General features: G+C 46.0%; 2 protein-coding genes across 8 annotated transcripts in view; one reads left to right on the top strand and one right to left on the bottom strand.

Annotated features, from left to right (window-relative positions):
* The window catches only part of DPYSL3 (dihydropyrimidinase like 3), a 73,264-nt gene extending 63,083 nt beyond the window's left edge, over nucleotides 1-10,181 (top strand). For both annotated transcript variants that reach the window (XM_039485257.1, XM_039485258.1), the window contains exons 8-14: nucleotides 1,484-1,604; nucleotides 3,493-3,649; nucleotides 6,203-6,344; nucleotides 7,123-7,293; nucleotides 7,811-7,990; nucleotides 8,740-8,902; nucleotides 9,463-10,181. In XM_039485257.1, coding sequence (XP_039341191.1) covers nucleotides 1,484-1,604; nucleotides 3,493-3,649; nucleotides 6,203-6,344; nucleotides 7,123-7,293; nucleotides 7,811-7,990; nucleotides 8,740-8,902; nucleotides 9,463-9,551 — 1,023 coding nt within the window. In that variant the 3' untranslated portion in view covers nucleotides 9,552-10,181. The remainder of the gene's footprint in view (nucleotides 1-1,483; nucleotides 1,605-3,492; nucleotides 3,650-6,202; nucleotides 6,345-7,122; nucleotides 7,294-7,810; nucleotides 7,991-8,739; nucleotides 8,903-9,462) is intronic.
* A 773-nt stretch (nucleotides 10,182-10,954) lies between these two features.
* Nucleotides 10,955-27,779, bottom strand: part of STK32A (serine/threonine kinase 32A) — a 96,988-nt gene continuing 80,163 nt past the window's right edge. For 3 of the 6 annotated variants that reach the window (XM_039486734.1, XM_039486733.1, XM_039486732.1), the window contains 5 exons: nucleotides 24,022-24,147; nucleotides 22,986-23,114; nucleotides 18,564-18,628; nucleotides 18,026-18,176; nucleotides 15,880-17,400 (listed from right to left, as the gene is read on the bottom strand). In XM_039486734.1, coding sequence (XP_039342668.1) covers nucleotides 18,038-18,176; nucleotides 18,564-18,628; nucleotides 22,986-23,114; nucleotides 24,022-24,147 — 459 coding nt within the window. In that variant the 3' untranslated portion in view covers nucleotides 15,880-17,400; nucleotides 18,026-18,037. Of the gene's footprint in view, nucleotides 11,502-15,879; nucleotides 17,401-18,025; nucleotides 18,177-18,563; nucleotides 18,629-22,985; nucleotides 23,115-24,021; nucleotides 24,148-27,779 lie in introns of those variants that run through there. The other 3 variants (XM_039486736.1, XM_039486735.1, XM_039486738.1) reach the window with 3 other exon arrangements.

Raw genomic sequence — 27,779 nt, 5'->3', positions numbered from 1 at the left:
GGCTGAGGTTGACCCATCTCTGCATAAGGACGTACACACACTTAGAAGCTTGTATACTGTATAATAGTTTCTTCCGCACATTTTTCATTCTGTGCCCCTAAGGACCATTTTAGCACCCAGATGAAACATTTTTGTTGAATCCAGTAACCATAAGGACAATAGCGTAACGGGTTTGTGTGCATTGCTCAGTTTTCCAGTTGTGGCAGAAATCAGGTTTGCAGAAATGGGTGATTCAGCAAGAAGTGCTGGCTGCAGAAGGCAGCCTCTAGTTCCCCAGGGGAATTTGCATTATATGCTTATTGGTACCCTGCCTTTTTAAGGTTTGGGGTTTCCTTTTTTGTATATTTTTTTTAATACTGAAGCCTTAAGCCAAACTGTTGACCAAAATCTTGGAAGGCTTTTTGGAATGAAGTCAGGCTGAACGGGGGATGATGTAATTATTCAAAAAGATCCCTCATGCTGAAGTACTGAAAATTCACCCTGTTACAACAGCAAACAAGATATAAAAGTCAAGGGTTGATAATCTTGGAGGCTGAAGTGGCAGAGTAATAGCACAAACCCCCAGTAGCAGAGTAGCAGCACAAACAGACAGGGGCAGAACTACCTGCAAAATAACCAGCTGCGAATTGCCCATACAGACAACCAAGCTTTAATATTAAAATAAATGCATGGTGAAGCCTGTGGTAGCAACTCAGCCCTGTGGAGAGAAAACTGAACTGGAAGCCAGGAATCATGATCCTGCTGCTGATTTGCTGTATGACCTTGAGCAAGTCAGCTAGCCCGTCTCTGCTTCAGTTTCCACTTTTGTAAAATGAGGATAATGATGCTTACTCCCTACAGGAATCTCTTTCAGCTATATGGATAAGAAACACCATAATAAGTGCTCAATATTATTAAAGGCTGAAAAGTTGGTGAATTTGGATGGTAAGCAGCAAAAGATCTGGATCTAGATTAAGCACAAGCTGGGGTTTATGACTCAGGGCTGGGCATCTGATTCTGTAGCACTCAGATCTGTCAAGCTTTTTTTGCAAAATTTCAGCCCCAAATGATCTATCTCATTCTGATCTTGTTGTTATTTATCATTTGCATTGTGGTAGTAAGAGTATGGTTGTGGATCAGGGCCCCATTGTGTTAGGTGCAGTACAAACACAGAACAAAAAAGACGGTCAGTATCCCAAAGATCTTACGCTTTGAGTATGAGATAAAAGACAGAAGGTGGATACAGAGTGACCAACTGGGGAGCACAAGGAAACAATGAGACAGAATTGGTCATCTTCATAGGCAGTTGTCCCCATTATATGAAGACCTTGGAATTTCCTGTTGAAACCCAATGGGAGAGGGATGGTCTCATGGTGAGGTTGAGAGAGAGGGCACCCGTGACCAGTGAAATGACACAGCATGGTGGGCATCACCACATTGTGGAGTGGTTGGTGACTCCTCCTCGTGTGATGTTTGCAACCTTTGTGTCATTGCTGTGTTCCAGCTGGAGGCAGAAGCCGTCTTCCGCGCCATCACCATTGCTAGCCAGACCAACTGCCCTCTGTATGTGACCAAAGTGATGAGCAAGAGTGCTGCTGACATCATCTCGCAAGCCAGGAAAAAAGGTGAGTGGCTGCTGTCTCAGATCACCCTCCTTGCCCTGTGTGTGTGTGTAGCTGGGACACCTTCTGCAGAGGGCCTCTGTGTCTTTCTGTTTGTTGCTAGCAAGGAGACATGTCCCTTGAGCCATGTCACCCAGCCACTGTGAGGTTTTTCATGACTTGTTAAGTGGGGATATCTTGGAGTCCTCGTGCCCCTTATGTGAAACTGGGTATAGCAGAAAACAGTTGGGACAGAAAAAAATTGACTGCATCCCTGCTTACTTACATCCAGCCTGCCCATGGTCTTGAACCAGGCCCCTCACTGTGGTCTCTGCACTTAGCTGGCCAGCTGCTTCTGTAGAGTGTGCAGATGAGTGAGAGACCAAGTTTGACTCAGAACTTGAAATCCATCATGGGGTTGATCTCTGGCTTGTGTGGTTTTCTGGCTAATATGAGGATAGTTTGATGCGTGGCCTTTTGTACCAGGCCCATCTGGAGCTGATTCTGGTTGCATGCCAGCTGCTAGCACATCAGGGATGGAGGGTTTGATTTAAATACCAGAGTTTATCTCTGACCATAAAATGCTCTCTCTGCCAAGCAGAGGCGTATCGTCCATGTGCAAGTGATTTGCGTTGCTAAAAATATCTCCTGCCTGCCTTTTGATGTGCCGGCGCTTTCAGTGGGTGTCTGTATTGAGGTTTCAGATGTGCCTTTTAGATGTGTGCGGAGCCCCGTCTGGCAGGCTGGATGCTCCTGGCAGATAGAGGTGACTCCCCGCATCACACACGGGTGTATACACACGTGCATTAGTTACCTCACCATTCCCTGGTTTTCCCTAGAGATGTTAAATAAAATGTCTGTCAAACCTATTGTCCTTCTTTCCAAGTCTGGCACCCCCATCTCACCTTCCTCACCACTGCCTTTGACAGGGAATAGAGAGAGACACACACTTGAAAATCTTGGCTCGCTTGAGCCAACCCCTCACGCTAGCAGGCAGATCTCCATGTGTCTGATCTTTCTGGGGCCTTTACACAGGTTTAGAGAGGTTATCAGTGTGACGAAACTGAATCTGTGGAGTGCAGAGGTGGCCAGAGCGTTGATGGTGTTTGGTAAATATTTACCTGTCTGAAATGTGCAGAGAGGGAGGAGTGGGAGCGAGAACATGAGGCAGATGAAACTGAACAGACCCTTCGCCCGGTGTGTCAAGCTGCACTGTGTGTATTTGACTCAAGTTGGAAGCTCGCATTGCGAGATCTGTTCTGGACAGAGCACCCTGCTGCTAGCCAGTGGGATTCCTGACTCCTGTCAGGTATTTCTAGGGTGCCAATCACTCAGGTAGCAGTGTGGCTGTTGTTCTTGGGGCTAGATCTGAAGGCAACAGGCACAAAGGGAATGGATCTAACAAGCTGGATTCCTACACTCGTGCTGTTACTCGCTGAGTGGTGCCAGTGTGTTCAGCACGAATGAGGGGAAAATGCAGCCGCTGCTCCAAAGAGCTGAAAATATGCAGATGAAGTTGGGACTCAGTAATCCTCAGTAGCGTGATCTGTGCTGTCTCAGTGGGTGTTCCCAACATCGCTCACCTCCAGAGATCTTTCCTTTCCCCTCACTGACCCCACTGGGGTTTCACCCCAACAACTTGAGACCCCAGGTCCTTGAGTGGCAGGACCAGGATCATGCCTGGAACCTGTGCCACAGGCAAAGACTGGACACTGCTTGTTCTCCCTGCCCTCCTACGTTCCCACTTGGAGTCACACCCAGTCTGATCCACGCAAGCCAATATCCTAAATCAAAATAGATAAACCAAGTGATCTGTCCACTGAAGGGCCAATTCCATAAGCACTGGGGAAATGAGAATGCCCCCATGCTCAGCTAAAACACACTCAGATCCATCTGTCTCTCTTCTCTGCAGGGAATGTGGTGTTTGGTGAGCCTATCACAGCCAGCCTTGGCACGGATGGGACACACTATTGGAGCAAGAATTGGGCTAAGGCTGCTGCATTTGTGACCTCTCCACCTTTGAGTCCAGACCCAACAACCCCCGACTACATCAACTCCTTACTGGCCAGGTGGGTGATTTGCAGGGGGAGAAAACCTCTCTTTTCCCCACAAGAATTGCACTGAAGAAATTGCTGGAGCTGTGCCAGTGCAGTTCCCTCTCAGGAACCTGAGTCTGCTGTGGGTCTGGGGTTGTGTAGGGGGGACCTTGACTCTGGATGAGTCAGTGACTGAGGAGGCTGTGGACTCAGCAGTGAGGCACGGCAGGAAGAGTGGAAGCACTGGACTATTTGTTGGGTTATAAGCTGCAAAAACCCTGCAAAACCGGGGTTGATATTTGAAATGCCCCAAAGTTCTGGGGTATCTGGATCCAGGGGATTAACAATTCTAAGAGTAAAAGAGAAAGGCTTACCTTGCGGGATGCAGAATGAACTGCCGGATTCTCCAACTCCTGCTCGGCCATGTTGAAAATACTGAGCAAATAATAATCATCCGAGTCCCCTTGTTTTTACATGGGCCCTGTTGTAAAGAACACTTTACATGAAGGATGGTGCCAAAATCATCTACTTGGAGGGACTGCTGCTGCTACAACACAGTGCCCACAGACACGGTTCATTTGCTACCCAGATCTGTCCATCATGTAGGAAGTTAAAGGCTTAACCCCAGTGTTTGTACATTTAACTATATACATGGTGGCTGGTCCTTGCTAGCCAGTGGAGGATATTTACCATTCAAAGCAATGGTATTGACTCCTGTGTTAACTGAAGAAAAACCTTGGACTGGATAAGCAGCGGCTGCAGAACAGGAAGGAGGTGTGTAGGTAGAGTTGTGTGTTGGCACAAAACTGGGTTAACGGGAGACTGCAGGCCAGGATTGAGTTGTATTGCTAACATTGTGTGGAGCGGCATGTCTGGAAGAACGGGGTGCTGCCACAGTTCAGGAGCAGAAGTGGCTACGTCGTGCTGCCTGGGCAGCTCCAAGACTGGGTTAGCAGGATGTGCCCAAGGTCAGCACTGAGGTGCACTGGCAGAGCTGCGTTGAGGTCTCAGAAATGAAATAGCTGCAGATCAATATTTAAGGTACATTAGCTGAGTGGGTTGTGGGAAAGTGTGCAGAGCCCATTGCACAGACTTATCAACCCCTCCCTTCACAAGAGCACCACATTTACCTGCCTCTGACCAAAAGGAGAAAAGTATGAAGAGCTTTGGGACCCACATGTGTCTGTCCCAAACTGCACTGATTTCCTCCTATGTGCAGCCCCTTATATTCTTCTGTAGGATTCTTCAACCAGAGATCAAAGGAAGCTCTTCTCCGATCCCAGCTGGTCTCTTTGGCTTGTTTTCTTGTCCTGGTACAAAGCTGATGGCATTTGGGAAGCCTGTTTTGTCATCTGGTTAGGTTTCTGTCTGGGCAGTAGGTCAGACATATGGCAGAAATTGTGAAGGGGAGATAGAGATTATCAGTGGATTAGAACTGAGGTTCCTAGGCCCAGACCAAGGGCACAAGGCTCAGCATATTTGTGTCTCTGCTTTTCAGATTCACGCCCAGTCCATCTGGAAACCCAGCAATCCCTGTACTTTTCCTCCTTATCATTAGACATGGCTTTGAGGATTGTTTCCTCCCACCTCCTCCCCCACGCCACCAGGATGACTTCATAATTATCCTGCATCCTCTCTGCTCCCTGAATACCCGGCAGCCAGGAAGTTTCCAGAGAACTAAATGCAGTTGCTGGTTCAGTCACTAGAGCTGCTTGCTGCTGCCCTCTGGTGTCTGTACACACGAATATACCAGACTAGAGCGCGCAGCTCAGTCCCTGCAAGCTCTTCAGGGGTGGTTTAAACAGGCTTAGGGACATGGAATCTAATAATAATGAAGCTTCTCTGAACAGCTGAGATGAAACGGGCTTGAAGCAAGTTCCCTGGCTTGGTTAGTTTTGCTGGAGATGTCACGTGTGCAGCGATACGGCACATTTACAAGAATGGAGGTAATCTTGGCATGTCCAAGAGGGGGCACTTTTGTGCCTGCTGCCCCAGACTCCAGAGACAAGGGGGTAGGGCCTAGGATGAGGCTGTTTATGGCTGCCAGACAGACTTGGCTCTTCCAGTGAGGTCTGTGCCCCAGTAGGGTGCTGATGATCCGCTAAGGGGGTGAGCATCTTTCCGAGTTGCCTCTTTCAGATGTGTCATAAAACTAAGCTCCTGGCCACTTGTGGATATTAAAGATCCCATGGCACTTTCCCCATGGGATGGGCTATTAACCTCAGTGTCCTGCCCACATTTTGATTTAATTGCAATGTCTGAGCTCAGTTTTCCATCCTGTCTGTTACAAGCCACCCAGTGTGGCTTTGGCCCTCTGCAGCGGGTGTGCTCGGGCCAAAAGACTCTGCAGTGCCCCAGAGGCTGGTCCATTGAGTGGCTTTGATTGTGGCTACGTAGGAAGATGCAGGGATATCCCCAAAGTAGAAGGGTCATAGGAACAGGAGTTGGGGAAAGGAAACAGACAAAATCAGGGGCTGCCCATGCATAGAGGTCACCCCTGACCCTCCTCTTCATTTAGACTGGAGCAGATCGTGCCTGAGGCCAACAAAATGTCTTACATTAACCCTTTTGTCCCCACCCAACCAGCGGCGACCTGCAGCTTTCGGGGAGTGCTCACTGCACATTCAGCACTGCACAGAAGGCGATTGGGAAGGACAACTTCACAGGAATCCCGGAAGGGACCAATGGCATCGAGGAGCGGATGTCCGTCATCTGGGACAAGGCAGTGGTAAGAAACGGATTGGGGTCAGGGGAGGGTAACTCATCCAGGCTCCCCAGAGGAGGGGGCATGGTCCTGCGCGTGGTGACATCTTTCTCAATGGCAGGTTTACATAAGCTAAGCAGGCAGGAATGAGAGAGGGAATTGTGGGGGGAGTGGAGCACATTCAGGGTGAGAAGCCAGGACCTGTGAAGCATGCAGTGCTGCTGAGAGGTGGTGTGACCTAATGGATAGAGCACTGGACTAGTATCAAGGAGACGGTTCTAGTCCTGTCTTGGTCAGTGGCCTGCTGGCTGACTTTGGTCAAGGCACTGCACCTCAGTTTTCCCCATCTGTAAAATGGAGATAATGCTACTGACCTCCTTTGTAAAGGGCTTTGAGAGTGTCTGATAAAAAGCTCTGTATAAGAGCTGGGTCTTACTGTTATCTGTGTAAGGGAAACATACCCAAGGCTTGCTAGACTTCAGGTTTCACCTACCTCGTTTGTTCCCCTTATATCAGTTTCAAAAGTCAGGTAATTTTTAACGCACGGATTTTCCTTTCTCAACAAATTCCAGTGGGTGGGTTTTCCCCTTTGGATTCAGTGGCTGACCGTTAGTCAATCCTGCCAGCTTTAAAGAGAAGTGGGCATTTTAGTCTGGGCTTGTTACATTTCTGTTCTCTCAGCTCTCACAAGGGGCATACTGCTTCCCTGGAAACCATTCTCTCCCTCCTCATGAGATCCTACTGAACTGTGGAGCTCTGAATGCAACTAGGTTGAAGACCCACCCGTTTTATATCTGAACAGGCCACGGGGAAGATGGACGAAAACCAGTTTGTGGCAGTGACGAGCACCAATGCTGCCAAGATCTTCAACATGTATCCACGGAAAGGGAGAATAGCGGTGGGATCGGACAGCGACCTGGTCATATGGGATCCTGATGCAGTGAAGATTGTCTCAGCTAAAAGCCACCAGTCGGTAAGTCAGCTGCTGGCCTGGGGAGTGTTGGGAGGTGGTTGGTGTAACTGGCAGGCATGATAGGTTAGCTGCTCTGTACTGCCAAGAAGGAGACTTGGATGTAAGAAAGTAACTCGGTCCTGGATTGCAGTTAGACCACTCAGCCCCTGGCTCTAGGAGATGGGCTGTGCTTGTCCTGAATGCTGAGTGGCACCACCTCTTGCTCTTTTAGTTCTGAGCCTGAATACAGCATTGAACGCCCCTCTGTCCTGACCTGCAGTTCCTCTAGTTACTATTCCAGGCCTACATGGCTCTACTGATGCACCTCTATGCTCACCTGAATAAAAGGGGAAGGTGCCAGTTCTGAGCTCTGGTCCTTAGCCACAGTCCTTGTTCGCACCCCCTGCTATTCTAGTCTTTGGCCGTACACAGTGTGGGTATTGGTTAGTAACAGAGTCTGGACATCATCTCAATTGGCCAGGCTCTGGTTCAGAACGCCTGGGTTCATGCTCCTTTTGCCCTTCCCCATGTGCTGCAGGCAGCTGAATACAACATCTTTGAAGGAATGGAGTTGCGTGGGGCTCCGCTGGTCGTCATATGCCAGGGGAAGATCATGCTGGAGGATGGCAACCTGCATGTGACACAGGGAGCTGGGCGCTTCATTCCCTGCGGTCCTTTCCCAGACTATGTCTACAAGCGCATTAAAGCCAGGAGGAAGGTAAGGAGTTGAGGAGACCCAGAACACAGGAGAACGGTGGGAAAACACTGCAGCTGCCGTAGGGGCTTAGCATGTGCACATGCTGTACTCCCATCGCTGTAATGGTTCCGCCAATGGAGCTACAAGCCTGTCCTCTTCCCCAGTAGTGGACTCTCCTGCTTTGGTCACTGTGCCCCTTGAGTGCTGCCAGGTTAGTGTGTTTCAGACCAGAAATCAATGGGAGCTAGGCACCCGAACACCTTTTGAGGATTTGGGCCCTGGTGCCTCATCAAAGGGTGTAGGCTTGCATGTTTGGTATATGCCATCAGCAGAGGTAGGATGTTGGGCTGTTTGCACACGTTGCTGTACGTGGTGGGGAGGCCAGTCTGGAGGGAACTGAAGCAAGCAAAGGCGACGAGGCTGGGGAGTGGGCAAACACCTTTCTCCCCATCAGGGGGGCAGTAATCCACAGTGAAGGATTCGCCTGTTGCGCTGGGCTTAGGGCTCTTTTACAGATGGGAACTGAGGCTAAGGGATTTGCCCCGGTCACACAGGAAGTCTGAGGGAGCAGGATTGTGGGCATCTGTGCTGGTGGGAGACAGCATTGCAGACAGCAGCAGCAGGCATGGTGGCCTTGAATCAGATGAGGGCTGTGCAGGATGGAAGGGCTCCCTGTGCTGTTCAGGGAATCCCGGTTTCCCAGTGCCAGTGTTCTCAGTAACTAAGAGAAGCAGCAGCATTGCTTCCCGTGTCCTCTCTCTTGACAACAGATGGCCGAGATGCACGCCGTGCCCAGAGGAATGTATGACGGGCCCGTGTTTGATTTGACAGCCACGCCTAAAGGCGGTACTCCTGCAGGCTCCACCAGGGGATCCCCCACCCGACAGACGCCTCCCGTCAGGAATCTCCATCAATCTGGATTCAGCCTGTCAGGTGAGCGTGAGCCGTCTCTGCGCTGTAATGTGCTGCGTCCCCATGGACCGAAGAACCCAGTGACACCAGGTCCCAGAGGGCTGGGCACAGGGTGGGACTGAGGTTAGATTTTGTACAAACGGTTGTGGTGATGACTTGGGGAGAGCTGCCCCTGCCAGTCTGTGGGGCTTGCTGCATGCAGGGGCCCCTAAATGAGGGATGGCTGGAGCTTGCCCAAGCCCCTTTTCCCCTGCAGACTTAAAAGGGGATTAAATGCCAGAGACCTGCTACTGCCTCCTAGTCCCTCACTCCCTGACAGCGCAGCTCCAGTGGGGAGGCTCCACAGAGAGGTCAGTGCAGCTGCTGGCTGCCTGGGGGCACTGAGGTGCTATTGGACTGAAAGGAGGAACAGGGAAGTGAAGAGGAAACAGGGCAGGTCTCTTAAGAGCGATCTTCCCCCAGTGAGGCGTGTAGGGACCTTCTCAGAGACCACAGGCCTCCTGACTGGTTGACCTGTGAGCCACAACCCTCTAATTTCCCTTTCTCCCCTCCCTTTGTTTGTGGTCATGTCCTAATTTCAGGTACCCAAGTCGACGAAGGTGTTCGTTCAGCAAGCAAGCGTATTGTAGCGCCCCCCGGAGGCCGCTCCAATATAACCTCCCTGAGTTAAGCACCCAAGCGGGGAAGGAAACACCAATATTCAAGGGGGAAAATGGTACATTGGTATTTAAGAAGGAAAAGCAATTTAAAACCGTTCAGAGCTGAAGAATCAATAAGCCTCAAGCCTTATGTTTCACAAACGCTATTTGCTACCTAGCTTTAAAAATATTGCTTTGGTTTCTGTTTATGCATAGCCTTAATTTTTTTCTTTTTCATTTTTACATGCATGCAAATCTGACAGGTCACTAAGTTAAGAGTCTGTAATATACATGTTGAGTGCTTGTGTGATGCCGCATTGTACGGAGGGGGCAGAGAAAGCTGGGATGACCGTGACATGAACGAACTAGCTAAGCAGGTTATTCAGAAGGAATCGGCGTGGGGGTGGGAGGGTGGGGTCGAAGGGTTGTGGGGAGGGATCGTGGGAGGTGGATAGGGGTAAGGTGGGTCTGTGTGTTGTGTCAGTGTTCATCTGTTTCCACTCAATGCTGGTCAGACATGGCTGCCTCCGTCTTGTGTTGTGAGGCCCATTGGGAAGCTCAGAGTCATCTCTGTAACAGCTCTGTTGTATCGCCTCATGTAAGACTTTTATTACTTTGTACATTTTATTAAAAAACAGAAAGCAACTGTTCCTTCCAAACAACTCGCTGCACCAGTTTGTTTTTTCTCCACAGCCATAAAAGGGGAAACTCTGTTGGCCCCCGATTCCCATGGGGTGTGTGCATAGGGATTGGGAGGTGAAGGCGTTCTGGAAAAGTCCCTGCCAATACTCTAGCGCCTCCTGAGACAGCCTTATCCTTGTTTGGTCCTCTCCCTGCTCCCACTTTACTCTCTCAAGACCCGCATTGATGCTCCTGTCTCCTTTTGAAGACTTTGCCATGAACCCTGCATGACACGTTCGACACATTTATATGCACTACTGGAAGGTGCTCATTGCAAGTGACCTTAATGCTGCCCCTTTCACAACGGGGAGCCTGAGCCATGGCCAGTGCCTCCTGCCGCCCTCTTCAGCAAACCGACACTATTACAAGAAGCTCCTGGATCCTGCTGAACATTAGCAGGTGGATTGAACAGGAGTCCTTGGGGCACCTTAGAGACTAACACATTTATTTGAGCACAAGCTTTTGTGGGCTACAGTCCACTTCATCAGATGCATAGAATGGAACATATAGTAAGGAGATAAATATACATACAGAACATGAAAAGGTGGAAGTAGCCATATCAAGTCTAAGAGGCTAATGAATTAAGATGAGCCATTATCAGGAGAACAAAAACTTTTGTAGTGATAATCAAGATGGCCCATTTCAAACAGTTGACAAGGTGTGAGGATACTTAACTTGGGGAAATAGATTCAATCTGTGTAATGACTCAGCCATCCCCAGTCTCTGTACAAGCCTAAGTTAATGGTATCTAGTTTGCATGTTAATTCAAGTTCAGCAGTTTCTCGCTGGAGTCTGTGCATTGTGGTTTATATTTTCAATACTAACTTGTCCCCACAAGGTGGTGCTGGGATATCAGAAATGAAGAGCTGCAGGTTACTTAGCTCCTCAGCTGCTTTCCTTTTATTTGGAAGGGAGTGAGAAATCCAACGGAGAGTGACTCTGAAAAGTGATGGTTTCAGGTTTTTTAAATATACTACAATGAGATCCATTTCTTGGCAGTCTCAGAGAGGCCAGGAGCCAACTGGATTTGAACAGTGAACTATCCCGTCCTGTTTAGAAGTGGCCCCTCCAGAACAGGGTTGGTAGTGAGATGTGGGAGAAGCCTGTCTTGCTACTGTCCAAGCCAGGGATAAACAGAGGACTTCAATCTCTACCTCCAGGGCTGCCAAGCTGACACCTATTGCAGACACTCAAAATGGACTAAGTTAAAATGTTGTGCTGTTTGCCAGCCTGTCTCCACCATCCCACTGCAGAGCTGAGTCAATTGCAGCAGGTTAGACATCTCCCACTGCCTGGTAACCCTGCAGATACCAATGTTGGGAGAAAGAAGAATCAACTCAACTTGAATACATTTCTAGGCTCAAATTTTCAAACATAAGTTCTTTGGTTTTGGGTGCTCAACTTTAAACATCATGGGCTTGATATTTCAGATGAATGAGCCCCTACAGCTCCAGTTGGAATCAATGGGAGTTATATATAGATACACAACTCTTCTAAAAAGCCAGGCCCTGGCTACCATCTTTCACATTGGGCAACAAGAACTGAGACATTCAAAATCAGGGACTCACTTGGAAAACTTAACTGCTACTGTTTGGGGCAAGTTCCAGTTCCCATTTCCCTCTCATAATAAACTCTGTCATCTTAACTATAAAGAGTCCAGGGAGAATTAAGAACAATGCAGTATTTCCAACCATAAGCATTCCAAAATCATGAACCAGGCCCCCCAAAATTATGAGACTGACTTAATTTTTTTTTAAATTGGTTCTTGTTTTATGGTTTCTGAACCTTTAGGTGGCACCTGCTTTATGTTTTCAAGCTTTCCTCCACAGCTCTAAGGGCTAGAAATTGTATTTATTTGTAAATGACAACTGATGGTGTTGTGTATTCATGTGATTTCAACAGCAGGGTATTTAAAAAAAAAAATTGAGGAAGTTGGCAACATTGTAAAATATTCAGCTCCCCACAATGTGACAGTAGCTATTGAAGTGGCTCAGGTGTTGAGTCAAAATGTAAAACCTTCAAGGGTTTGTTTGGGATTTTTTTAGGATGTGTACAGAAAAATATCATTGAGATTTTCTTAGTACTAACAGAAACTGGGCTCTTCTGGAAGAAAAGGAAAAGGTGGATGGCCCAGAGGGATGGACAAATCATCAGTGAAATGATCTCTCTCATCCGCCTTGAGGCTCTGCAGCTGTTCACACAGTTGTCCTTTTTGGAGCCCATGTATAAAAGTTGTCGTAATTCTTCATTTGCTGCGAATGTGCCAGCATCCACAGGGCTGAAGAAATGGCAAGTTACCTTTAACGTGTGCTTGTCTGTCCCTTGCATCTAAAGTGAATTAGATGCTATATCAGATTACTTGGTGGGTGAACTTTCAATACTAAATTCAAGCTGCAATTAGATTTTTTTAGCTCGTGGGAGCTGTCTGGTTTTGTGAACGTCCACACAGGGTACACAGTGCTTCAGGGTCGCCGTCTGCAGGTCCCTCTGCTGGTCTTTTCATTGGTCAACAGAAAGCCTGCAGGACAGTTTGAGGAGTGGGAGTCAGCTAGCTGATTAGGATGTGTAGATGGGTGAGATGGATCCCAACCCTCTCAGTGCAAAATCCAGGAGCCTCATCTAGAATGAGGGTAGAAGCTGTAGTTCTAAAAGGCTGACAGAGACCTCAGCAATCCACCTACTGTATCTACAACATGTATTTCAGACTCCACACTGGCTCCCCTTCACACTCCGTCCTTATCCTGGACAAAGGCCACTGGGGTGGGGCCCGAGGAACTCTGAGATCCTCCCTTACTTCTGAAAGGATGACCTGCTCTCAGCAGAAACAATGGAACTAATATGAGGAGGGCGATGCTTTCTTGGGATTGGGCCACTGATTGTCTGAATGGTCCACGAGCAAAATCGCCATGAAATGTGGAACATGCCTACGGGTCAAAGGCTTCCTGGAATTTTATAATACATTACAGAAGGGGGGAAAAACTCCTCCACTTCATGTCTTGGAATCAGTGGGTGAGGGGAAGCTTTTGTTGGTATTTGGTATGGTACTCAAACACTGCTGTGATACAGGTCGTAAAAATACCTAGACAGCTGATACTACGTGCTGAAGGCAGAAATCATTCATGACAGACTAATTTACTCAAAACCCCACCAGAGACTGCAGGAACACTGGGATTATGATTTAATTATTTAGCATCATCAATGTGCATGGCCCATTGCAAAACAAAGCAGCTCCTTTCTGGTGCCAGAGCAGTGACCAGTAATATAGTATTAGCTCTGGTTAGGGCTAACACCTGTAGTGAAAGAGATGAATGCAGCCAATTGTGTGAGAACCAAGCATTCCTTTCAGCGATGAGATCAAACTCAAGCTGATCCCACTGTCACGGATAAAAAGTGGGCAGCTGGGTTGAGAGAGAGATTTATTCCTATCAGTCAGGTTGCATGGGGCTTTTGGCAGCTGTGGGCTGAATCAGTGCATGCTTGTTCTGCCCAAAAGTACTTAGAGTGCTCGGCTATGGGGCATTTAGAACGTTCTCCTTTGTTAGGAGACTCCCACTGTCAAAGGACAGATTTGACAGAACACTGGGGGTGGGCGTAAGCACAAACTGACCTGTGTTTGGTAGTAAGGTGAGACAGTGTGTTTGTAGCAAGAAGGCTCGGAATACCAGGGTGCTACATAAAACAAGCAGCTAGGCGTACTAGCATTCGAGTCCTAGCTCTCGAACAGTCTTCCTGCGGCATTTCAACTAGGTCCTTACATGGGCACCCTTCTGAGGTAGGTGTATTCCTGTTTTACAAATGACTAACCGATCCACTGAGAAATGAAGCAGTTTGGGCTAGGTCTCACTGGAAGTTTGGGAGAGCCAGGAATTGAATCTCAAGCTCCTGAAGCCCCAGCCAGTTTCTGTAACAAAAGGTCAGCACTCCATGCCATACTTTGCTTCAGTTTCCCTATCTGTAAAAGGGTGTCAGGACCTCTGTGATGGGGTGTTGTAAGGATTCATTACTTAGTGCTTACCTTAAAGTACTAGTACTGAGATTGCTCACAGCAACGGACTGGGAGCCAGGACTGTGGTGAGTTTTAATTGCTCTGAGCAATCTCAGTACTAGTACTTTAAGGTAAGCACTAAGTAATGAATCCACATTCAACCATTAATAATTCAATGTGGTTGGGGCAGGGGCACTTGATCCCCCTGTAATTCTATCAGTCAATCCAAATTGGGTCAAAGGAAGGACTTGATTGAAAACCCAATGCTGTGTCTGAGCATGTTATGGGGTACGATGCCTGTGAGGGACAGGTGTCTGTTGATGCCATCCAGCCTTTGTGTTTTAGGTTTTCTGGGAGTCTTCTCCAGCCTACTTTCATTGGGTCAATGCTAAAGATGATTCCACGAGGAAGGTGGTAGGGAATTTGGAGAAGGTGACTTTACCACCTCAGAGAGAGCATTGGGTGACCATGTGAGAGAGCGGAAGCTGCTTAGCTAGGAAATAGCTAGCTTCATTTGACTTCAATTCATACCATTGGCTGTTTTCAATCATTCGGCAATGATACATTTTGAATGGTATCCAACTTCTTGTGAAGGAAAGAGGGCCATGGCTAGTGCACAGTGGGGTTGGGCTTCTCTTAGAATCTCATATCGGAAGGATCTAGTGGGAATAGCCCCATCCTCACAGTGGGGTATTTTTGAGTTTGCTTTATTTCCTCCTATTTCATAAATCTAGTGTTTGCTAAAAGCAGTGATGTGCTCAAGCCTCAGCATTCAGATCAGTGTTTCATTCCTCCCCCTAAAGTTCCCCTGTTACAAAGATGGGGACTAACTTCAGGCTATGGCGCTGCATTCAGATGTCAAGCACACCCACAGTTCAGAGACATTCAGATCTGGAGTTTGGGTTTGGGGGTCCAACCTCAGAAAGGGATTGTGCACTGGTGCCATAACTGCTGCTACTTCTAGTGCTGCATACACAGATCACTCTCCCTAGGGCCCAGCAGCCCCCCCAGCCGGTTGCTGCTACGGGAGAGCTGAGCGTGAAAGGTATCTGACAAAGTAGTCTATTCACAGAGCCATGCTGCAGCCTGAGAGCTACTGGCTTCTAATCCTTTGCTGATCCTCAAAGCAAAGCAGAGCTGAATCACTGCCACCTATCTGGGACTATTTTATTTCAAGAGACTAACGTTTTTAAAAAAGGAATAGTGGATCAGCCACTCCTGGTGCTGAGACCCCGGGCTCCACACAGGACTGAGTCAGCAGGACTGAGACAAGGGCTTTATTTTCTATTTGCTCACTCTGTTGACAGCTACGTCAACTCAGCTTCAAGCATGCTCACAGGGCCTGGAGAGAGGCCTCTGAGCACTCCTTGGGACAGCTAGTGAATAAGGATAAACTGCATCCTCCAAAACCAAACAACATAGCCACTGTTTAATCAACAGAATATGGCTTACTCATAATACTAATAAATTGTTTGCATCTGTAAGAAGGCATCCATCCTGCCCCAGGTGGTCTAAACGTGTAAAGCAAGGATGGCTCTTTTCCCCAGTTTTCTGAATGTATCAGCGAATGGAACCAAGGCCTGCTTCCAGCTTGCAGTGTGCAGATGCTGTTCTCGGAAGAATTTTTAAAACAGCTTCGCGAAGGAGAAAAGCACATTTAAAATAAAAGTCAAGGAGATTCCCAATTGGCTCAGAACAGTGGAAACTCACACTTTGGCTTGAAATACAAGTGACCTCAGAAACAACACTGGCTTTTGATTGTCTGGGAAGGAGTCTCATACCTTGTTTTTATTCAGACAAGGAGAGAAAGGAAGTTGCAGGGGGATACAAAGAACAGTTTTGGGCAGATGGGAGACAGTTTAACACAGTGAGAGTAAGACAGAAGCAAAAAAAGGTGAGAAGTCAGAGTCCTAATGCTTTACAAAGATAGCATCATTCACAGCATTACTATAAACCAGGTGCTTTGGCCAATTTCAGCCTTGGTGTAAGTTGGTGCAGTTACCACTGGGCATTGTGGCTGCTTAGACCAGGGCTGAATTTGGTCCATAATGTTCATGTCTAACACCTTAGTGAAAGGGAAATCGAGACTACAAAGTTGACCTTCTATCACACTTAAAGATGCATAACCAAATTTACCTCTGGTGTAAGGGGCCACAACCCCATTGGACTCAATGGAGTTTCATCTGCTTATGCCAGTGGTGAACTTAGTCTGTAGTATGTGCTAGTGAAGCAGCCACCCTAGCGTGTTATCCAGCAATACAGAGCTACTACCTCTTCTGACCCAAAAGAGTAGGTTTTCCTACCAGTCCCCATTGTTCACATGTTCTTAGCCATTGCTGAGCCAGCCCTACCCAATAGCATAAGGTCAGGGAAGCTAGGGAATTTCATCACTCAGAGACAGCAAAACAAACATAAGAACCATTATTGCCTTTTCCCCATAGTGAGGAACTAGATCATTTCCCTACCACAGACTAAAGAAATATTAGAAAGAGACCCTGCTGGAAGCAAAGATCCTGTCTTCTGCCCTGCAGCTGAGAGCAGCCCCTTCTGCCTCTAACAATTAGAGATGAGTCTAAGCTATGAGGCTCATGTCAAAATCCAAACTTCCAAAGAGTTTAGGTCTGTGATTTTGCTGCCGGCTCATCTCTAATATTGATTCTATGTGACAGACCTAATTATGCATTAAATACCCTTCTGTTGCTTTCCACTGGCAATCAACTGATCCCTCGCCCAGATTTACAGTAGGCACTCAATACCCAAATGTTGTGCCAGCAGGCATCCTGCCCCACAAGGATAAGCTCCTCCTTCCTGCACTCAGGGTCTCTTCTGAAAAAGAGACCACATCTTTTGGTCAAATTCCTGCAACCATCTCTGGCAGAGGAGGATCTGACTCTTGTTTATTTTGGCAGGTTATTTGCAGGGGCAGTACTAAAAACCTCTCCCTGGCCCCCTGTATCCACCTGACTTAAGGTGGAAGGAGGAAAAGAAAGGTGCAGATGCCCTGTGCTGGGGTATGTGCGTTGTCTTTTTATCAGTGGATAATTCTGTTCACCGAGCTCCATGAACGTGTAGGTGTGCAACGAACCCTTGGGGAACACACCAGGGCAGAGGCTAAGTGAGCTCAAAGGTTGTTGTTCTGGCTGTCTTCTTCTTCTGGGTCTTTGGTTTGTGCCAGTGTTATATTCTCTTGGATTTCATTGTGGTGTCTCCTCATCCTTAAATACATAAATAAATAAATGAAGAGTCAAAACCCCAGGGAGAAAGCCAGCATGAGGCAGCTATGCCTGTTTCACCGCCAGCTCGGTGTGTATTTTACCAGTCAATTCTTAACCCATACACAAGCTTGATTTCAGCTGATTTCTCCTCTAGTGAGTGCTCCAGCATTTCAGCTAGCTACATTATCTCTGCTAGCACAGTGCAACAGCCATGCCTGCTGAGCCCTTGTCGTGAGCACACCCTTATCAGCACTCTTCCCCACCTATTTTCTGAGTACACCCTAAGATATTCTCTCCCCTGTTCCTGGATGGGCCAAGTCTGGCAATTTCACCCTTAGCACGCTCTTCGTCCCCCCAAAAGGGGGCTCTGCTTCAGGGGGATCATTACAAACTTTGGGCCCACTCCAGCAATCCCTGCTCACGTGAACAATACTTACTTACAGAAGCAGACTCTGATTTCCATGGGTTCTACCTGTATGAGCAAGTGTTACAGGCATGTACTCTTAAAATCATAGGAATTTGCATGGAATATCATAGGATTGGTATGTTCATTTCATCTAATGTTCAGTGCATTTCAATGGAATTTATTCCAACTTCACGGCTTGTTCACTTAAAATATACTAACTAGGCTCTAGATTCAGCTCTGGAGCAGATGATGAGGGGTTCTGAGTGTTCTGAGGCAGTCTCCACTCTGGGGTTTATGAAGCTGGCGCACACTTTTGGGTATTTGGTTTTCTTTTATTGAATTACTGGTTCTCTCCTCCTCAGCCTGTCCCCTGTTGGGAGATGTTTGTATGATTCAACATAAATGGCTGCAGAATAAATTCCATTATAAACATCAGGGAACATCCCATGCAATCTATGACAATATTTTATCCAAATTCATTAGGAATTTAAGGCAGTATGGGTTCCAGTTTTCAGTACTGTGGGCCTTACCCTTTATCTCTTGAGTAAAAATGCCACTCTGTTCCCCCCTTCAGATCCTGGATTAAATAACATTCACTAACATCTGCTCCTCTCCACTGCTATTTCAACTGTTTTTTAAAAATTATAATAGAACCCTATAGAGGTTTGGGCAGATGGAGAGCTAGTCGGGCCGATGGTCTTACCAACACACTGAAAACCCTGCCAGAGTGGTCCACTTCTCCTAAATCACTACTTACTTTTCTCTGTTGAAAACAATGAAGTCCCTTTGCAGTGACTCCAGGTGCTTCTGAAGACGGCAGCCCTTCCATGTTGAAATAGGAAAAAAAACAGAGGCGAGGACAGTTAGAGTTCACAATTGACACAGGACAGTATCTGAGGTGTTCCCATCCATTAGGCATAAATAGGTTTGCCCTTACAGGTAGAAGAATGGCAATCAGGGCAATGTATTATATTCAACAGTGCTTATTCCATCACAGAAGGTCTCCAATTTTGAGAAAGGATTCATAGAAGAGCTCACTTTACCGCAGCTATACAAAGCATGGGATGTGACCCAGAAGTTTTAGCACCACATAGGAGTGAGAGCAGCACCCATGTGGATGCAGGGTATTACAACTTGAGAATTATTGTGCAGGCTGCCTCTTCTCACTCATGCTAGGCAAATATAAAAGTAGTAAGTTAAGTGTAAATTGCTTGAGTTAATGCTGTGGTGAACCCAAAGTGCCTTACAGAATGTATAGAGGGATCCCTCCATCCATTCCTGAAATACCTCCCACACACTTTTAAGGAAGGGAAATAAGGTGCATGATTGAACTGCACAAGCAAAACTACACAACTGCTTTGGACAGGAAGTTGGGAAGAACTATATCAGCAGTTGATTCTACAGGAGGCATTTGAAGTTGGCAAAAGATTAAATGCCCGAACTAGAATTTCCCCAAGTCCCAAATGTGCCATTGGAATCTTTCATAATGATAAGCGACCGAGGCCTCCGTTTTACCTCTCGTCTGAAAGAGAGAATTTGCGGCGTGGGAGCTGAAAATGTACAGAAAGCCCTACCTTCTTCTCTCTCCTCTTTCATTAGATAAAGAGAGATGGAAGGAGGAGCAGTCTTGCGTCTAAAGCACAGAATTAGGAGGTTTGCATTATTGTGATTGCCATTTAATCACAGGGCATTAGGCACCTTACAAAATACACAGAGACATTTTTCCCTGCCCTGAAGAGCTGACAGCTTAAGGGTAGTCAGGGCTCAACGTGTGAGAGCTACAAGCAGTAGGTGAGGGAAAAGGAGCAATGGAAATAGATTCATGCAGTTAGTTATGTGCAGGCCTTGTTTCAAAATAGTTCTGTTCCCAGCTCTGGCTTGTGGTTTCCCCATCTGTAAAGTGGGGAGAATGATACCCACTCCCCAGGAGTGCTGGGAGGTTTCATTAATGCTGGTTGTCATAGTCAATCCTTCACTGCTTCCCTAGCATCTCAAAGGAGGAAAAAAAAATCTGGCTTTTGGTTCCTAAAAAATCCCACCACTGCCACCATGTCATAGATTTATTCCCCACTTTGAACTTTAGCGTCCAAAAGGTGGAGACCTGCATGTACCCTTCTAAGCTAAAATCCTAGCTTAGATCTGATAGCGCTGCCACCAACCAAAAATATAGTGTTTTGGTACACTTTCCATTCCTCCCAAACCTTTCCTGGGAAATCCAAGACCCAAACCCCTTGGGTCTTAACCCATTCCCCCACCTTCCCCCCTCCCAGACTTTCCCTCCCTCGGTCGTCTGGAGAGACTACACTGATTCAAACTCCTTGAATCTAAAACAAAGAGGGATTCACCTTCCCCCCTCCTCTCTTCCCCCCACCTATCCCTGGTGAGTCAGACTAATCCCCTGGGGTCTCAAACAAGGGAAAAATTAATCAGGTTCTTAAAAAGAAAAGATTTTATTAAAAGAAAGAAAAGAAAGTAAACACTATCTCTGTAACACCAGGATGAAAAATATTACAGGGTCTAGCTTATAAAAACTAAAGGGACTCCCCCCCTTCTAGCATAAACCCAAGTAACAGCAAACAGAAATAAAATATTCGTCCAGCAAACACACATTTGCAAATACAGAAAGCAACCAAAAGACTAATCCGCCTTTTAACTAATACTCACTATATTGAATAGAAGAGACTATTTCAGGAAGCTTGGAGAGCCTGTAAGTACGTCTGGCTTCTCTTAATCCCAAGAGAAAACGGACGACAACACAAAAAGCACAAACAAAGACTTCCCTCCACCGAGATTTTAAAGTATCTTGTCCACTGATTGGTCCTCTGGTCAGGTGTTAGCCAGGTTCACTTAGCTTGTTAACCCTTTACAGGTAAAAGAGACCTTAACCCTTAACTATCTGTTTATGACACTGGTCAAGTGCTTTCAGCACCTAGGATGGATGGCAAAGCGTTAGCATGGAAAGCCAGATTTCCTTCTGCTGTGGCCAGGTGCCAGAGCTCTGTCGAGAGCCTGCCTCATTTGGGCTCAGTGAAGCTTGATGGAAGAGGTGGGCAAGCCTCAGGCCAGGATCAGTGTCACACCTACTCCAGTCTATCATTGTCTATCAGCAGCCACACACAGACTACAAACAACAAAAGGGGGAAAAAAACCTGCCTGAAGGCAAATAAAACATTCATGAGCCCTAACTCTGACTGGCAAGATCAGTTCTGATAGCTCTGGAGTTTGGCTGCTGCGTTCACCTCAGAGACAGCGTCTCACTGGGTCACCTGACACCACCTGCATTCCAGTCACCGGCGCATGGTAAAAGGAAAAAAGTGACAAATGCCTCCTTCGAACCATTTGTACAAGTCAGACACTGACACGATTCCTTAAAGAGACACAGCTCTAGTACTCCCCGAAGCCGTGAGCAACAGTGCACCTCTCCTTGCTATGTATGACACAGGCTCCGGTTTAATGCAACCCCAAGAATTCATAACCTTGCATTTCACTTTTAATTTCCTCTGAGCATTATGCTCAGCTGTTGCTTCCTTCATACAGCTACAGTCCTCAGAGCCATCATTCACACACACAAAGTGATAGTGATTTGAACAGAAGAGATATCTCGGGTTTTGTCACTGCCTGCTGAGAACGAACTTAACCCTGAGGGTCTCCCTGAGAAAACTAGTGTCAGTAAACTCCTGACCTAAATGCACAAAGAAAACCAGTAAAGCAGACATAAAATGCCCTGGAAAATCCTATAGCCATGGTCTACATCGGGGTGAAAGTAAGGCAGTACAGGCCGGTATGGCGTACTGGTAAAATGTGGCCGCCGGTACTGGCCCGTACCACTGACTTTTGCCTTTTGCACCCCCCAGCCTGGGTGGAGGAGAGGCAAAAAGGAGCAGCTGTTCCGGAGCGGGTGATTTAAAAGGGCGTGAGGCTCCGGGCCCTTTAAATCGTGGCTGGAGCCCTAGGCGGCGTGGGCCAGGCAGTGCAGATGGACTGGCTGGGGGACGCTGACCCCCGCCTCCGCCCCCTCCGCCCACCCCTTCTGGGGGGAGAGAAGGAGGGAGGGAAAGCCAGCCCTGTACCAGTAAGAGCTCAATTTTACTTTCACCCCGATCTACATGGAGAACATTGTAACGTTTACCTCACACACAAGGGTTTGAACTACTATAAACTAAATTTATTTAAAGATGCTTCTGAGAGAACTGCCCAGACAGTACATTCCTTCTCATCCTCTGATCTCAAAGAGTCCTACCATCAAAAAGAAACGGGAACCAAGAAGATAATCACTGCAGACCCTTCCACTCACACCTCCTACCTTTCAAGGTACTAAAAGAATGAGGCTACCGCAAGGGAAAGTGTGTGCAGGGGAACCTATACCTTTAAAAGGAGGAAACCAGTAGCGGGTTTGGAGGGAGGAAAGAAAGGCCTTTTATAGCAGGGAGGTGATATGCAGGCAAAGAGAGGAGAAGCAGACAGAGTCCTGACAGCAAAGAGAGATGGGTGCCAGAGATGAGAAGAGAGGGGAAGGGTGCAGTGAAGACCAAAGCATGACCCATTATCACATCCAGGGAGACCACTGATGTTTAATGACATGGGTTGTCAGTCAAACCAGCCTCCTTAGAAAACACTGTTTCATTTTGTTTCTTGAGAAATTTTACTTAAAAAACAACAACATGTTTTTGGAATAAATGTTCCAAATTCCTAGGTTTTTCACAAAACCCAACACATTCTACAGGGCTCTGCTGCCTCTTGGCTGTACTCAACCTGCTGGCAACATTCACTCTGCACAGCTGATTCAGAAGGGGTGGGGATCAGGCTGCTTTTGCTTCCACTGATGGAATAATAAAAAGGACCAGTTTTGTAAATGAAAGAGCTCTTATCCCAAGCCATGATAAAATATTTAAGATGCTAAGAGATTCAGCTGACCTTTAAAATAACTTAATTTTTTAAAAATCCAATTCTATTTACTTAGAGGATCTTTATCATAGAAGAGGGATGAGGGAGACTTCAGCTTTAACAAAGCCCTATGGCATCTATTCAGGGGAGAAATTCCGGCCACACAGAAGTTGATGGGAGTTTTGACTATTTACATGTTTGCATTTTGCTGCCTCCATATGAAATATCAAGTGGGTTTTTGTGCAAAGAAAGGGATTTCCAAGACTGTAGGTACCAGCCTCTCTTTCGCTCTCACCTGTGAGGAATAGCTTTTGTTGGTATCTTTCTCCTTCTTAGCTAAGCGCTTCTTTTTCTTATGAAGAGGTTTGGACTCCAGGATCATTTCTTCAAGTTCGAAGGTTGGGTCACAATTCAGTCTCCCTTTCTATAGGGGAGAGAAAGGTCACCTGAGCTGAATCCACCCTGCCTTGAAGAGGCTCTTACAAACAGGAAAGAACCTGGGAAATAACTCGCTAATGAATAAACCAATAACAATAACCTAGCCAGAGCTCCTGCTGAACCTTGTACATATTTTATCACCCCCCTCGGTTAGAAGGACACTGTCAAGGTCCAGTGCATCATTCTAAAAATCACTTTCTCATTTATTCATTGTTGTTTATACTGATTCCTTGGATGCTTCACAGAGAAATCTAGAGAATTCCTCTCCAGAATTATGATTTTCTTCCTTAGGTATATATGCATTGGTTTGTTATCAAGGGTCATTTGTCAGGATAAGCGGCTCTTCTAAAGTGGCTGGCAAGAACCAAGTCATACGCATAACGCATATCTGAGAGTTCGGGGCTGTGCACGTTTTTTTAAAATCTAGAATGATCCCAAGCACGGTTGCTCCCAGTGGTTTGTTACTGCGGGATTGCTCATAAGTGCAGTGGATAGGCATGCTAGTTTGTTATTATAGGGTTGGTTACAAGCGCTGAATTCTCTGCACACAGGTTTGAAAACACAGGGTTTCTGGTAAGTGCATTAGAGCACTTCTAATACACACAGAGAGAATTAATGAGGACATTACAAACTCTAACAATACTACAAATTGTGAGCATCCAACATTGGTAATTATCCCTTTAATAGTCTTAATCATAAAATGAAAATTCTCTCCTGGATTTTCCTTTGCCTTGCACCTTGTGTAGTCATATATACCTGTGCAAAGTGTGTGCAAAAGTACATTACTTTTCTGATCTAGTGCAAAGTAGTGGAGAATCAGGTGCAGTGTATAGGAGGTTACTCTGATTGTGTAGACACCCTAAATGATGGGGTTTTTTTTTAAATGGCCTTACAGTGGGAATGAATCCTGGCATTATCCTCTTCTGTAGGACTGCATCCCAGTTAATATCAGCCAGATACGGAAAGTCCTGGATATCTTTCAGCTGAGCAAAACGTTCCTCGGGATTTGGCTCAAGCAACTAGCAATGGGAATTAAACACAATAGTTTAGACAGCAGGCCATGGGATGCCAATCAGGAGAAAAAGGGTGTATATATATATATCAATCACATGGGTGTGAATCTATATCTGTCTATATGTACAGCAGTTGCCTTTTTAAAATGCACCAATTTTGCCTTAGCTCAATACTGATCCCATGATATTCACCCTATTCTCTTTATTCAGTGAATACCTAGGGAATGCTTCAAATACTACAGTAGTAATGCTATGTAGTTACAAAGGAAACTGAAAAGTTCTGAAGAGCAATAATCTGCGTTTATACAGGAATATATACACACACGCACACCCTCAAGCCTATCGTTGATACTACGAATATCAATGTTATTTGCTATCTATCAATGTGTAGGAAGAGGACAGAATTTAGGCTACACTGTTACTGACTACAGACCACACAATAAAGTGGGTAGGGAGGGAGGGGAATGGGCAGAGTTCTTCTCCTGCTCCCCAACACAGCAGCTGGCAGAGTTGAATTGGTTTGGGTGGTGATGTAATTTGTTATGCTGTAGGCCAATGGCAAATGATTTCCTCCATTCCCAGAGCACCAGGGTAGCAGGGAGGGAGTGGTGCATCAAAGAGGGCTATTCTCGGTTTGGCAGCTTATGCACCACCCAGTCTCTTAAGAGTGGTGCCGAACAGCACAATGTAGCCCCTTGTCTACATCACTGACCCTAACTCTGTCCACTCTCTCCCCCCTCTTCTTAGTTAATATTCCATCTCCATTAGCTTTCGGGCAGTCGTAACTGACTGCAGTGCCTGGATGGGCAGAGTTAACCTTAACCCTCCAATTGAGAGTATATTGTAAGAGTTAAACAGCCTGACTATGTCCACCCGCTTGTACAAGCAGGAAGAGTCACCAACACCACTCCAGAGGGTTGTGTTAGCAACCTGACATTACAGATCAGTACACATTAGCGCAGGGTCTTTTTTAAATTTTGGTCAGAAGCTAAGGCCTGGTCTACACTGGGGGGGGGGGGGGTGTCGAACTAAGGTACGCAACTTCAGCTACGCGAATAGCGTAGCTGAAGTCGAACTACCTTAGTTCGAACTACTTACCCGTCCCCATGGTGCGGGATCGAAGTCCGCGGCTCCCCCGTCGACTCCACCACCGCCGTTCGCGGTGGTGGAGTTCCGGAGTCGACGGGAGCGCGTTCGGAGTTCGATATATCGCGTCTAGATGAGACGCGATATATCGAACTCCGAGAAGTCGATTGCTACCCGCCGATCCGGCGGGTAGTATGGACGTACCCTAAGTAGTTTAATCTGTGCTGGCCTGATGCTCACAGCACAGAGATCTCAGTCCATTCTCTGGTCCCACATATCACCCGGTCCAGGGTGCGACACACAGACTCCAGCATCAGAGCCAAAGTAATCTCATTGTTAATGACTTTTCAACTGGGCTGCTTACTTGGCTACAACTGAAGATTTTCCTTTAGTAACGACTCAGTGAGTTCTTTCTTATTAGCAAGTTAAGCGGCGCATCCACCGAGATGTCACCAGATGTCCTTGAGTGTGAACAAGTCATCCAAAGTGCTCTGTTTTAACATGTTCTTTTCTTTCACAGGGAAACTCAGAAAAATGGAACATGTTCTAAAATGTTCCCCCCCCATCCAGTTTAAATAAAATCCCTGAGGGACCAGCTTCATCTTTACTTTCTCGGTATTTGGATCTGATTTCTCACTCCACTTCCCCACCAAACTCTACTGAAAATGTATGTGTATTTGGCATTTTATTCTCCTGTCTCCAACACATCAGTGAGATTGGAAACTGCATATCAAAAAGGCATCTTTCCAAAGAAGACACATCTAATCACAGCGTAGAAAACTCAGTCAACACCAGGGAGGCAGAGGGACTGGCTAGAGTGCTAATAAGGGGGTATAATTAAGAGAAATGGGATGCAAAAAAAATGCAGGGTATGGATACTAAGAAAAGTTTTTAATTGCGAGCTCTATTAGGCTGTATCATAGTCTTCCAAGGACATGGTGGAATCACAATGGATAGTGCTCTATATTGTTAGGAAGCAACTGGCAGGCTTAATATTTATTTAACTGAGGTATGAAGATGGTTCCTATTACTATTGTATCTAGGCATCCCACAACCTTCAGTGGATTTATCCTCACAACACACCTCTGTGAGGTATGCAAGGACCATTTACCCCCACATTAGAGATGGGGAACTGAGGCAAAGAGAGATTAAATGACTTGCCTAAGGTAATTTGTGATGGAGCAGGAAACTGAACTCAGGTCTCTCAATTTCCAGGTTAATACCCTACCCACTGAACCATTGTCCCTTTCTAACATCCGAGTCTATGAAACCATGGCAGTGGTCCTACTTGTCTTCACGTTTCTCAATGAATCCAGTGGGGATTTTTCATATTAGCTATAATACAAGTTAGCAATTGAATTGTGTCTTTCAAGTTCTGTGGTTCAAGATTGCAAGAACTTCTGGTAGCACATTCTAAAATAACCCCATAAAAACACTTCCTCAAATCTAATGAATAAGCTGACAACTTGAAACACCATTTTAGCATTAGTGCTTGCAACCCGAGTGTGAATGATATAAAGTGGAGGTGCAAAATCTATACTGTCAGAGTGTGAATGATATGCAGGCTGAGAGTAAACATCACTCACAATTCATTTTCCCCATTCCAAGTACTGTGCTTAAACACAAAATGCAAGTAATGATCAAATGCATTGAACCTTAATATGAAATTCACTTGAGATATTTGAACAGGACAAAACTTAACATCCCAGTTGGCCTCACATATAATATAAATATTGCTCCTAAACCAGATGCAAAGGGGCACATGGAAATTTAAATAAATTGTGACACTGCATTATTAATTCAAGAGGTAGCCTGTGGGATTTACAGCATGTTGTGGTTCAGGATAAAACTTCCAGCAAAGGTAAAAATATATAGAAATACAAAGGACGTCTGCATAAAGATCCCTGTGTCATTATTTGGCCTGGTTAAACTCTAGCTCAGGTATTAACTATTCCTCTTTCCTAAATTCTCCCATTTAATTTTAACTAAATGGATATTTTTCAATCTTCCTCCTAAAAACACGGCTGTGCTGCATTTCCAATGAAGAATTGTTCCCATGTCTATAGCCTAGCCCGTGTCTATTTCAGTGGTGGGGATAACTGTACCCAGAGTCTTTAGGAAGAAAAATTGTCATAAATGCTTGGGATTCTTTTACTATTCATATGTAGGGCTAGTCTGAAAAAATACCAAAAAAAAATTATTTCTCACAAAATTTCAAAATGTTGACATTCCCATTTATCAGGGTTCAAAAATGGACTAGTTACCCTTTTTCATGGTATTTTCTGCTAAGACTGTTATTCAAATGGTTTCCGAAATCCTTACCAAATGTTTTGTCTCCTGAAAACCTGCCTTCAATAAGAACTCATGGGTTTAGGTTAACAAACAGTTTTTATAACAAATTTGAAAACAATGTTGATAAAAATGACAGTGAAAATAGAGAAAAACGGTTTCAGAAAATGATATGGGAAACGGAACAAAGGGAGAATATCAGCATTTTTTGTGAAAAGTTTGCCTTTTGGAAAAAATGTTTTTTTCAACAAACTAGAAAGCTT

Source organism: Mauremys reevesii, linkage group 8 (assembly GCF_016161935.1).
Source record: "Mauremys reevesii isolate NIE-2019 linkage group 8, ASM1616193v1, whole genome shotgun sequence".
NCBI lineage: Eukaryota > Metazoa > Chordata > Testudines > Geoemydidae > Mauremys > Mauremys reevesii.
This window is presented reverse-complemented; position numbering and strand designations above follow the sequence as displayed.